The 13021-nt window shown below is 40.7% G+C and overlaps 2 protein-coding genes across 4 annotated transcripts in view; both read left to right on the top strand.

Annotated features, from left to right (window-relative positions):
* LOC117518610 (SH2 domain-containing adapter protein D-like) overlaps window positions 1-12329 on the top strand; it is an 88139-nt gene extending 75810 nt beyond the window's left edge. For all 3 annotated transcript variants that reach the window (XM_034179793.1, XM_034179794.1, XM_034179792.1), the window contains exons 6-7: window positions 1911-2030; window positions 10043-12329. In XM_034179793.1, the coding sequence (XP_034035684.1) occupies window positions 1911-2030; window positions 10043-10229 (307 nt within the window). In that variant the 3' untranslated portion in view covers window positions 10230-12329. The remainder of the gene's footprint in view (window positions 1-1910; window positions 2031-10042) is intronic.
* On the top strand, window positions 6300-7316 carry LOC117518611 (ETS translocation variant 4-like). The gene has a single exon (XM_034179795.1). It carries the CDS (start codon window positions 6300-6302, stop codon window positions 7083-7085), a length of 786 nt encoding a protein of 261 aa, XP_034035686.1. The 3' UTR covers window positions 7086-7316.
* Window positions 12330-13021: the final 692 nt, after the last annotated feature.

Genomic DNA, 13021 nt, shown 5'->3' with positions numbered 1-13021 from the left:
CACCAACAAAACCGAGTCAATCGCGTACATCAATAGTTTGCACTTCACTGACGCCTTCATATCATTTACATATATCATAAATAGAAGAGGCCCAAGAATGGAACCCTGAGGCACACCACACAATATACTCTTGAGCACTGGATAGTGTACCATCTACAAGCTGTGTCCAACCTGTAAGATATAATTCAAACCACTTTAATGAAATAAAATAAGCAGATAGACAGAAATAAAAAACATCAGCAAAAAAACAAAACAAAAACCTCTTCAGCAAAGAAAAACATGTAAAGTTCTGAAAGCGGTTTACATGAGAATTATTCTACATCAAACTGATGTAGGTAATTTGAATAACTACAATGTATTAAGCATATAGTTGTTTGAGCATGTAAATACAATTGGTTCCACCTATTAAATTCTCAAATCATTGCTATGAAAGTCATTTCACTGAGGAGAAAGCACCTTTACATCCCACAAACAAAGCCAAAAATCAATTTTACCGCATCACTGTGACTTATGAAAGGTGTGGACAGATTAAAACGTAACAATTACGTGTTTCAGCTAAACAGCACTCACCAAAGCTTGGAGAATTGGCAAAGGTTAGGATGAGACCTAATTAAGTCAGAACTTTAAAAACACACAATTACTGTGGTCTAGTAATTTCAGACATCATTGATGTAATTTATGTGCAGTTTTTGAGCAAATAAAAGTGCCGTTTTACTAATGAAATCCAAACACGGCATTCTTTAAGCACACATTTACATGCACACACACAGCTGTATACACAAACACACAGACATGTAAAACTACACTTGAGAATGGGAGTTGATTATTCTGGCCCATTACTTCCTGATGTTCTTTTAAAGGCTGCTGTGAGGTTTACTGTGCCGTCCAGCTTTTTTTTAAACAGACAAACAGCATCAGTGTCAACCGGCAGCATTCAGTGCAGTAAAATGTGAATTTTAAATATGAATACTGAAGAATGTTTATACAGTTAAATGCTCGTACTGGAAATACTGTTAACCATGTTACTGCTTAACATTTGTCTGTGACTGACTAATCTAAAAATGTATTTCCAGTGTGTGTTAGGCACAGTTCAGCTAATCAGCTAATTAGCGAAGTGAACATTTTCGTTAGCAGATTAGCTTTACAGCTAACTTTGAGAAAACAATTTGCAAATGAATTACCTTCCACTGAATTGCAGTTTTGCTAAGTTTAAGTCAGCTGATATTTTTTGAATGAAGTTTAACAGTCAATAACACTGTATATATACAGCAAAATCATTCATGTTTGCTCCTGTTGGAGTTCATACACTAATCCAATAAGTGAAATATATTATTGTTTATATCCATCTTTATCATCATCTGACATTGGCATGCTAAGCATTTTTGGGAACTTCCATGTTTACACTTCAACATTTTAAAGTTCAGTTCATTTGTCTATTGTTCAAGATTCTAGTGTTAAAAAACCCAGGCCAAAGCTAAATTCATGTAACAGAAGTTAGCAGTTATCTAAATGTTTAAGCAGTTTTTCAGTTTAGCACTGTTTTGTTTAACTGTTCAGTTAACGTATTAGCGGTTATGACACTAGGTTTTAGGTTAGCTGAGCATGAGCAGATTAGTGGTTATCGGAGCTAAATTGTAGGTTAGCTGAGCGTTAGCAGATTAGCAGTCATACAAGGTAAGTTGTAGGTTGGCTGTTCCCACCATTGACAACTTGCCATCAATAGTAGGCACAACAACTTCGGTCAACATGAGGCTTAAAACATATCTGTATAACATTTAATTCAACTGAAACAGGTTTTTTTTTTGGGTGGCAAACATAGGATATTATGTGATTGAAGTTTTCCACAGATGGCAAAGCGACACTTAACCTCTTTCTCTCGTTCATGTTGTTGTGTGTGTCATGTCTGTCAGCTGGTACCACGGTTCGCTGTCACGTTGTGAAGCAGAGTCTCTGCTCACGCTGTGTAAAGAATGCAGCTACCTGGTGAGGAGCAGCCAGAACAACCGCTCTGACTATTCCCTGTCACTACGGTACGATAGTCACACCACGATGGCCACAACAAACCAGGAAACACCAAACCACCTTCATGATTATCTTCCTATTTACTGAGATTTAACCATATTTTTGTGCCGTGTGTGTGAGGAGTGTGTGAAGACACTGCAGCTGCTGATTTTACCTTTCCATCTATCTCTCTCCAATATTCTCCTCTTCCTCTTGTCCGTGACCCGTACTTAAGATCACTGTTGCGACGACTCCTCTCCTGATGCTCATTTTCAGGCTACAGTTCTGCTTATCAGCTCTCCTTTGTAATTACTCCGATGATCTACTACCTTGGTCTCTCGCACCACTCTCCCATCATCCCTCAGTGCTCACTTCATCCTTGGCCCCTCTGTCTGTGGCATTCTTCCCTGGCCCCAGCGGGCCCTCTAAGTGGTAATCAAGCAGGTAGAGCACACTTCAGTGCACACATCATCCTCCCCATAATCACTAATGAATATGAATTACCTTCAGTGGGCTGTGGAAGAACAGGATCAGGCAGGGAAGGGGGACAGAGAGAGGAGGGGGAGTGTCGCCGTGTTGTGCTGACATACAAACATCCTCATGTGTTGCTCATTTTGATGGATAGAGTGGATCTGACATGCACACATCTACACATTCTCGCATATTTCATTAAACGCCAAGGTCACAAATGGCCCCAGTACACCAGAAGAAGTCAAAGTCCCACAGTCCTGCTTATTTTCATTTAACAGAAACATCTCACAGTGAGTCCCGACCTTCAGAAAGAGTAACGTGGCATTCGAAGCATATTATCAAAGGTTAAATCTCAGATACGGTTCACGGCTGCAGCTTAATGTCGCCTGTTTTGCTGGCAAATATCTCTTTGTGTTTAGATTAGATAAAGAGCTAAGGGTGTTGTCACAGGTTTTCTGTTTGGTTTAAAGGCCTCTTCACACATAGTATGAATGTGGTCATATTGCACATGAAGCAGAATCGTATGCAATACGTGTAAAATCGTAGCTACCTCCAGCGCCTCATACACCTGTTGCTACAACTATTTGCACACATCAGCGGCTGAAAGACAGAGTGTGCGCTGTGAGAGCCCATCAAACCTTCTCCCGGCAGGTGTCGGCCAAATTCCAGCTGATACACACGAACATCGAAAGGTGCCCTGACACGAGCATGTTTTTGATTCACGCAGCAACACAACCTGTGTCGTGATGATCCCACCCGCCATATTCACAGCTGGACGCCGTTCTTTGTTCTACCAGCTGCTACGTGCTCTGTGCTGGATGCTGTGTATATAAAATAATTACTTTGTGGTGGATTAATCATTTTTTCTGCAAATTGGCTGTTGAAAGCAGCTCTAATCACTTCCTGAATCACAGAGGAGGCTGCAGCTGGAGCCGTTCGCGTGCACGCGCGCACCTAACAAGCTGCAGAAAGCATTTTGAGCCATCTAAAAAGGTAATTATTTGACTTGTTTACTTTGTCATGGCTTGATAAAAAACGTTGTGTGTTTTTTCCTTCTTGTGTGCAGCTGTTAAAGTATTTATTTTTATGTTTATAACAGATTTAACTTCTTGTTATAATCCATCAGATGAGCTGCGCTCTGATGCGATCCACCACTCACTCTATTCACTTCTTGTTTACTCCACGTGACGAGCTGCACGCCGTGTTGAAGATTAGATCACGCCACATAGCACAACATTTCCGCGTGAAAGATTTTTTGAACATTTCAAAATTCTCTGTGCACAATAGCATGCCCTCTGGCGCCCCTCTGGCGTCCTGTCTGCACCAGTTAAAGATGATAAAAGATCATATTTGTATTGCCTGCTTGATAACAGGGATTCAATGAAATGCTGTGTTTTTATATGGTGTGTGGTTTTATTTTTCTTAAATACCTCCATGTCCTTGATATCAGGCATTTTCCCACACCTTTTACAGGGCAGTAATGGTAGCTCAGTGGTAACATTTCTGGCTGGCAATCAGAGCTTTTGGAAATTGCGGGTTTGAATCCCGTGGGTGGCATATATTTATTTTTTTCACAGCAGCTGCCTGATGTGGTTACACATGCTGCAGCTGCTCGCACTGTGTTCCCACGTGCACGAAACCGTCGCAGCAGCATCGTTCATGCCTGCCCATCAGCTTGATGTTTTCGTGGTTTGCCCTGAGTTGTACTTACTCATACTATGTGTGAAGGGGCCCTAAGATTTTAACACTGTTAAGAATATCAACCTGATACCTATTTATTTCAAAAAAATATATATTTGTGTAATATTAGGCCAGATAAGCAAAAATGTGAAATAATTTTACTTGGAAAGAGTTGCACCTGTAAGAGATATAATTCATATGCCTTATTATAAGTAGAGCAGGTAGCTCAGTAGGATGTGTTTGGCTCCCAATATGTAGACTTGGTTTGATTCCTAGTCAGGCTACCTGTCTGTGTCCTTATACAAGACACTTCATCTGCATTGCTTCAGAACACCCAACTACAAATATGTATCTTCCTTGGCTTGGGACGTAACCTGTGTGGCGCCTTTAGCTACTCTCACACAGAAAGTGGGTGTATGGTGTGTTAGTGGCAACCGATGGTGTGCTGTACTCAGGCTTGGGGAGTAACGGAATACATGTAACGGAGTTACGTAATTAGGATACAAAAAAAGGTAACTATTCCGCTACAGTTACAGAAAAAAGATGTATTCAGATTACAGGTATATTTAGTAAAAATGGGGATTAGTTCGCAGGATTACAATTTTAATGCATTTTATGATATTATCTGTATATAATATTTTTTTTTCTTTGAAAGAAAAACGTGGACAGCATGACGTCTCCTAACCGGGCAAAATATTGACAAAGTTCCCGGATGTTAATGCATTTTCAATAGAGATTTGCGACTGAATACACTCAGAAAAATGCTCACAAAATACGTGTTAAAATGTCATTTTTACCTGGATATCGAGCCAGTAAAATTAAATTATGTCAGGAAAGTATTAAACTTACTCTGACACACACACATTCCCAAATATTAGTGTTGAAAGTTACACGGATCTGCGCTGTTCAAGCTGCTGAGCTGAGGCGTCCTGCTGCAGCTGTTCAACGCAGCGCGGCTCCTAAAACCATTACAATATATTTATATACATATTATATTTTTACACAATTATCCTTTATTGACCGAGTTTCATTCTTGAAGTCAGTGGTGTGTGTACACATCTCTATGTGTGGATGTGACGGTGAGCGGCACAGCGCGGGTCATTATAATCTCATTATTTTAAGGTGCAAATTAAAAAGAAATCCCCAGTCTTGTCAAACAGTTTTAATCACTAACGACAAGTATTTTAACTAGACATTGGTCTAGCAGTGGAAAATATCAACTAGACATAAGTGAAGAGTTAATGGTCCGTGTCATCGGCCGACACAGGTACGGCAGGAGATATACAGCTGTTTGTCATCCATATATCACGGACAACGTGACAAGAATAACCAAAACCACTTACTTATGGAAGGAAATATTGTCTCCCTTGTTCCTCTGTTTGTGGCTTTGCCAACATGCGCAGCTTTCCAGCATATTCCACCTGTTTCTTGAACTTCTATGCACGCAAATCACTAACTTGCCTGGAATTAAAATGGCGATCACGCCTCCTTACTGACAGTATTTACTTAATGGTTTTCATTATGCTTTTGTTCTTATTTTGAAAGTTCAATAAGTGGACTGATATGTTAAACATGGTGCGAATGCCATGTGAAAGACTAAAGTAAGATAATTTTATGTTTACTGAACAAGTAGCAGATTTTTTGTTTTGTTTTGTATATTGTTCTGCAAGCCACTTTTAATTACAAATTCATCCGCACACGCCTGAGTTTTCATTATCCTTCATTTGTTTGGCATTTTTTGGTGAAAATTTAGCAAGTGAACACTGGGTGTGTTTAAAACAATATTGTGGCGCTCTTAATTCATAATGTGAAGTAAAACAGAGCATCCCATGTAAAAGAAACAGTTTTATTTTTGCTTAATAAACTGTACTATGTGGTCAAGACTATTTATATTTAGTTTCTTTTGTCTGTATTAGCATATTTGATATTGGAGTAATCCAGAAGTAATTGAAAGTGTCAAATTACATTACTTTAATATTATGGTACTTAGATTACATTACTGACTACATTTTTCAACAGGTAACTAGTAACTGTATCGGAATACATTTTTAAAGTAACCCTCCCAACCCTGGCTGTACTTGTTGTGATCTCACCACCAATCTATCTCAACGACAGATATCTGAAGCTTTGGTACAACAATTATTTGCATGCCGTACCTGCAGCAGAGCTTTAAGCAAGAATACCTGGACTCTCTTTATGAGCGGGCGGCTCATATGCCAGGGCCCGGACATGTACCAAGACACGCGCCGCATCCTCACTCGCACCCGCACCGGTTCCCATCAGCCCACATGATGGTGAAGCAGGAGCCCACAGACTACTCCTACGATCCCGATGTGCCTGGATGTCCCTCTATGTACCACCACAACGAGGTCTACCCAAATCCCCAGCACAGCAATGAAGGTTATCTGTTTGAAAGTGATTCCCGTGTGGTTCCAGAGAAGTTCGAAGGTGAGGTAAAGCAGGAAGGGGGCGGAGTTTTTCGAGAAGGGACACCGTATCAGCGCCGTGGCTCTTTGCAGCTCTGGCAGTTCCTAGTGGCCCTGTTGGATGACCCAGGCAACGCCCACTTCATCGCCTGGACAGAGCGCGGCATGGAATTCAAACTGGCCAGGCTGTGGGGCATGCAGAAGAACCGTCCAGCCATGAACTATGACAAGCTCAGTCGCTCGCTGCGCTATTACTACGAGAAGGGAATCATGCAGAAGGTGGCTGGGGAGCGCTACATTTACAAGTTTGTCTGTGAGCCCGAGGTGCTCATCTCCCTGGCCTTTCCTGACAATCAGCGGCCCAGCCTGAAGGCCGAGTTTGAGCGTTATGTTAACGAGGAGGACACGGTGCCCCTGTCCCACTTGGACGAGGGCGTGCCCTACACCACACAACAAGCCCCACAAAATGTGGGCCCCCAGCCCTACTCCAAAGGCTACATGTACTAAGGCCACCCCTCCCAGAATCTTCCTGTTGTAACAACCCATCAGCATACACCCCGCCCCCATGCACCTCTTGCACATGCCCAACCCACCCACTTGTATATAAGGCTATGGTGTTTTTATTTTAAATTAATCTCATTAGGGTTTTGTTTGTTTGTTTTCCTTTTTGAGTTTTTAAGACCTGCATTCCTCTTATGTCTGAGGCTTATTCAATCCACAAACACGACTGTGGTTGAAGAGATTTCCACATAAAGTCTTCATAAAAAAAGGCGGGGGAGCGATCAGAGCACCACAGCAACATGTCTGAGTTTGACGTGACTTTATTTATAGAGCACATTTAAAACAACCGGGGTTGACCAAAGCGCTGTACATGTGAAAAAAGGATAATCAATAAAATGCAGCAATTACAATAAATAGTAATAAAATACATAACACAGTGCTATAAATAGAATTGAATAAATGAATTCAAATTCAATTCAAATAAAATTTAAATAAAATTTTGCCAGAAGCCCACTTAAACTTGATTAAAAGCCAGACAGAAGAGGTGAGACTTTAGGCAAGGTTTAAAAACTTCGATCGATCCCGCAGAGCGGATATGCCAGGGCAGGCTATTCCAGAGCCTAGGGGCCACAGCCACAAGTCAACTTTAGTTTAGTTTTTACCCTCATTTTTGGGGTGACCAGTAGCAGTTGATTCGTGGATGTCAGCGCTCTGGCAGGGGCATAGACATGAAGGAGCTCAGCCAAGTACTGGCGGGCTAGGCCACTAAGAGCCTTAAAGGGGAACAGAAACACCCATGGATTATTTATAGCATGAATAAACACAAAAAAATGCATTCTCTTGATTGTTCAAGAAACACTAAAGACCATAAAACAGCTCCAGAAAACCTTGTTTTAGTCGTGGTCTGAGAGGCTTTGATATCAGCTGGCTGCCGCCATTTATGCAGGTCAGGCGGGTGACGTCACTGAGATTCTGAGATTCCCTGCCAGGGGCACCAACAAAGAGGTTATATATGACTACTAGAGTCTGCACTCCCAATGCTGCCCACGAAACGCGAACGTCCCTTCATGGACAGACACATGACGCCTCCTAACTGGCCAAAATATTGACAAAGTTCCCGGATGTTAATGCATTTTCAATGGGGATTCGTGACTGAACACACACAGAAAAACACTCACAAAATTTGTGTCAAAATGCCATTGTTAACCCCTAAATGTGAATCAGCTGCAAATCGTGAATTAGTCGCAAACCGTTAATATATATATATATATATATATATATATATATATATATATATATTTTTTTTTTTTTTTTTTTTTTTTCAGTTTAAGTAGTTTATGGATTTCAGATTATGGCTCAATTGCTGCAGAAAATCTTGATCGCAAACCCGATCTCCACAAAAATGTTATTTTTTTGGGGGGGGGGGTCACTCCAGCCTGTGATCTGAGCAGCTCTTTTTGGTGTGGTGCGCCTGACCCTGCTGGGTGCGTCCCGCTCCGGGGACGGTGTCAGGTGAGGGACGGTCCACCTGTCAAACTCACAGAGGACAGAAACGTCTCCCTCCGGTAAATGGCTCAATAATCTTAAAACAAACATTGTAAAAAAAACAAACACTAGTTTCTAACCTCAGGAAGGTAGACAACAAGCTACAACCTTATTTTTATCCATATGAGCCATCCTCTGAGCTGGAAAAAAAATAATGCTGACCTGAACGAGGAGGAAACGGAAGTGCAGGGCCCGTCTACAAAGTGTAAAAACAAGACACCAGAAAAATATTCAATAAATTCAGGTGTGGTGTCACCAAATTCACTGAACACATCAGTGGTCTCCTGCTGCTTATACTACAGCACTCAGTTTGGAAGAATGTGCAAAAACTGAATTTTATTGATTTATTTTTTTTATCATTAAAATAAGTCATAAAAGGAGCAATAAAATTCACTAATTCACTATTTTTTAATTTTGCACATTTTTCCAGACTGAGTGCTATAGTTAACACAGGCACAGGCACGAAACATACACCTGTTCATCAACCAAATGTCATGGACAAAGTGACAAGAATAACCAAAACCACTTACTTATGGATGGAAATATTGTCTCCCTTGTTCCTCCATTTGTGGCTTTGCCAACATGTGCAGCTTTCTGGCATATTCCACCTGTTTCTTGACGAGACTAATAGAACTTCAATGAGCGAGCTCAGTAAACAGCAGAGGAGACCCCAACCAGTGACGTCAGCCGGAAGTGCCCTCCATTGACTTCAGCCAATGGCAATTTACATGTCAATTTAGCAGCAAATTTGATTCAAATAATATTATCTATACTGCGCTCAAACATTCTGCAAGTGTATGAAGAACACTTAATTTTTACCAAGGAATGCACAAAATTCTCAAAAAAGCGTTTCTGTTCCCCTTTAAAAACAAATAATCAAATTTTAAAATCTATTCTTGAGTTACAGTATTGTCTGCACACAATAAAAATGCCACTCATCTACATTGTTGCTGTCCAAATCCTATGCTGTTACAGGCGCAGGGCCTTATGGTGACCGGTTCCACCTGTTTCCCTTTGCTTCTATAATTAGTCTTCCATCAGGACTGGCTGCCTTGCTCTAAAAAAGGAAGGACTAATCTGATGCGTTCTGCTAACTTTCACACTGAATTCCCATCTCTCCTTCTCTCCGCCTTTGTCGTTCCCTCTGAGTGCCATTAAGCCTGCTCATCCATTCATCAATGCCTTTCTTTCTAACTCATTTGTCACGTGGTGTTAAATCTTCGCTCCCAAAAACTCCTGAAAGTGCAGAAAAAGGAGCCGGCATAAATCCTGATGGCCATTCCCGCTGTCACTATGTGAAATATGTGTGCCAGGCTACATGATGCTTTATATCCCGCACTCCATGTCTCTGCACTTTTTCCTCTTTCTTTGTCTCGCTTCTCAATCCCTTCTTTTTTTCTTCTCAATTTTGTTTGCAGGAGCTGCCAGGGCTTCATGCACATGAAGTTCACACAGTGTAAAGATGGTAAATATGTTCTAGGACAGAACAGTCCACCCTTTGACACCATACCAGAGGTCATCCACTTCTACACCACACACAAACTCCCGATCCGAGGTGCCGAGCACCTTTCCCTGCTGTTCCCTGTGCTCGTGCAGACACTCTGATGCATCGTTTCCACAAAGGCTCGAAAAAGCTCAAGAACATTTCCACAAAGTTGAGAGCTGAACGTGATGATATCAACTTTCCAGATGGTTTCTAAAACTGGTCACTCAGAATTCCCAGTTACTTGGTGTGTCCCAACATGCCCTGGATTATTTCTATTGCACTGTATTGACAGTAAAGAGCTGTTTGTTGTTGATGAGCCGCTGCATTGTACTGGACGTGTTTACTGTGCAGCAGCATACTGATATGCTGCTGATCGTTGCTGCATGTACTTTTGAACATGTTATCGTGATTTCCTGCAGACCAGCAACGCACTTTTTGCAGCAGAGATATGCCGCCGTGCAGTTTTTAGTGTTGGAACAGCGGTTTGCATTTGTCTTCCATGCAAATGGACATGTCTGACATGAATACAACTCCCGGACCTGCATCGTTGCACTGCAATCACACATTTACATTTTGTTAAAAGGATTTTCAACATGCAATGCCAGTGCCCTGTTCTTGCTGGACTGGACCATTTTTCATGAATCACCACCATCACCACTTTTGCTGTGCATGTGCCAAATGCCCATAACGTCAGTTTACATTAAATTTAACACCGGAACTTGAACACATCTTTGCAGTAACTCCTCTCTCGTGCTCTCTCTAGCTCATCTCCATCCTGAATCAAGCTGGCTGACTCCAGGGCATCGAAAAAATTTCGACTTCATGTAATTTCTTTCACAGCTCATTGAAATGCATCTGATTGAACATTTATATATTCTGAAAGTGGCTCCCGTTTACTGAAGATTCGTGAAAGACTATTAAAATGCTGCTATTCTTGTATTGCATTCATCAGATGAAAATGTAGTTAAACCTAGTTTGCTGATTTTTTTTTTCAGTATATGAAATACAGCAAGTGGGAGACTTTCACATCATCACCTCTGGATAATGAAGCGAGGGTTTGATTTCCTATAAAGCCTCTGTTACACGGGTTTGCAGGGAGAGCTGAGGGTTGAAGTGTCCCTGAACAAAAACAGTCAAATTGCCCAGTTTTTGGGCACATCTCCCCCATGAGAAATAATTTCTGAAAAAAGAGATAGGCCATATAAAAGAAACTGTTGACATGACTAATGTTATCATATGTGGTCACGTTAGTGCTTACCATTAGCATATGTGAACACACGTTAGCAGTTACTGTTAAGATGTTCTTTTGATGCATCCAAATGGTTTGCATCAGTTGCAGTTAGCATCATAGCATATGCTAATGCTAACTAATTTGTCACTGAGACAAAGAAACATAAATTAAATTGTACTGTTCCAGTCAAAAGGAAACCTTTCTTAACATCCAGCTCAGGAAGCCCCTTAATAAATCGGAAAACATAGTATATGTTTGTGGGAACTCATGGTTTCCAGTCTAAACATAGTAGGATTTTGGGTCACAACTAAAAATGGTGCATGTCTGTTTCGTGACGTAAACACTTTCTCACATGCAAGTAACGGCCTCATATCTAGATGCCCAGTCCATAATAATAGCAGTATAAACAATGTGACAAATGCGTTTTTTGCAAGTGGCAACACTCAAGCTCTCATTTTGACCCCAACCAGGAAGTGAAGTTCTTTGAGTGGCTGCTTGAGGCTGGCTCCAAAACATAGCTCATTCCCATATAAACCCATCTTAAACTATCCAAATTTAGAGTACAAATAAACATGTGTACAGCTTGGTCAAAAAACAAAAAAACAAAAACAAAACAAAATGGTTTTAGTCTCTATAGATACTTTCCTCCTCTATGACAACTGTAGAATGGGTGATTTTTTTTTTTCTAAGTTCTTAGTTTAAGATGTTCAATTAATAAAATTCTATATAATTGTGTGCGTGGTTGATTTGAGTGACAGAGCCTATGTCCATAGGGGACTCCTCTTGTAGTCTCTGACCAAAATGGAGCCCTTGCTTTTGTCTCTGTTTGGAGTATTTTATTACAAACACCTGGAATAATACGTCTTGTTGTATGGTAAAACACCCTAACGCATCATCTAAGACGTCCCTGTTGCAATATTCATGCTGAGTGAAACTTTCGTCTTATTTAATATTGTATGCTAATGGTGTTAGTGCTTTTAGCAGCTGTCGGTAATACACAATTACTGAGGAAATACATGGCGGATAACTTTTTCTGTCCACACCAAAGTAAACCGTTGTAAGAACCACTGTGCAGTTCCCAATAGTATGATTTAATAAACACCCAAACCCAGTTTAGCTGTTAGCTTGCACTTGGGAGGGGGGGGGCGTGTTCAGACTTTTTCCATCACATATGGAGGCTCTGTCCAGTATATATTCAGTCTATGGTATTTTGTATAGACTAATTATATACAGGAAAAATGCTCAGTGGTGTCACCCATAGGTTTTCTAAAAAGTGTGGTGGAAATTTGCAACTCAAATGGGGTGGCTCTGTATGCATTAACTCCACCTAACTCCTAGCCAACTCATATATGAGCAAAGAGGTGGAGTGTAGCTAAGACTGGCATGATGTGAATGACAAGTGATGCCCAAATTCATCAACCTTTATTTAAATTATCTTACTAGCTAAGGCTAACAGACTGGGCAGCAGTTTTCATAACAGGGTTAGGGTTAGTGTGGGTATTCAAAACTATGACCAACATATTGCCTCTATAACCATTTCACCATCAATGTACTAAATGTCACCAAGCTATCGATACCTGCTCATTAGTGCCAACAGTGCTAACATACAAATAAAATAATTCTAAATTATTACTCAATAGAAATACTGAAACACATACTTATTAGATGATCTGTTAATAT

The sequence above is a fragment of the Thalassophryne amazonica genome, chromosome 10 (assembly GCF_902500255.1).
Source record: "Thalassophryne amazonica chromosome 10, fThaAma1.1, whole genome shotgun sequence".
Taxonomy (NCBI): domain Eukaryota; kingdom Metazoa; phylum Chordata; class Actinopteri; order Batrachoidiformes; family Batrachoididae; genus Thalassophryne; species Thalassophryne amazonica.
This window is presented reverse-complemented; position numbering and strand designations above follow the sequence as displayed.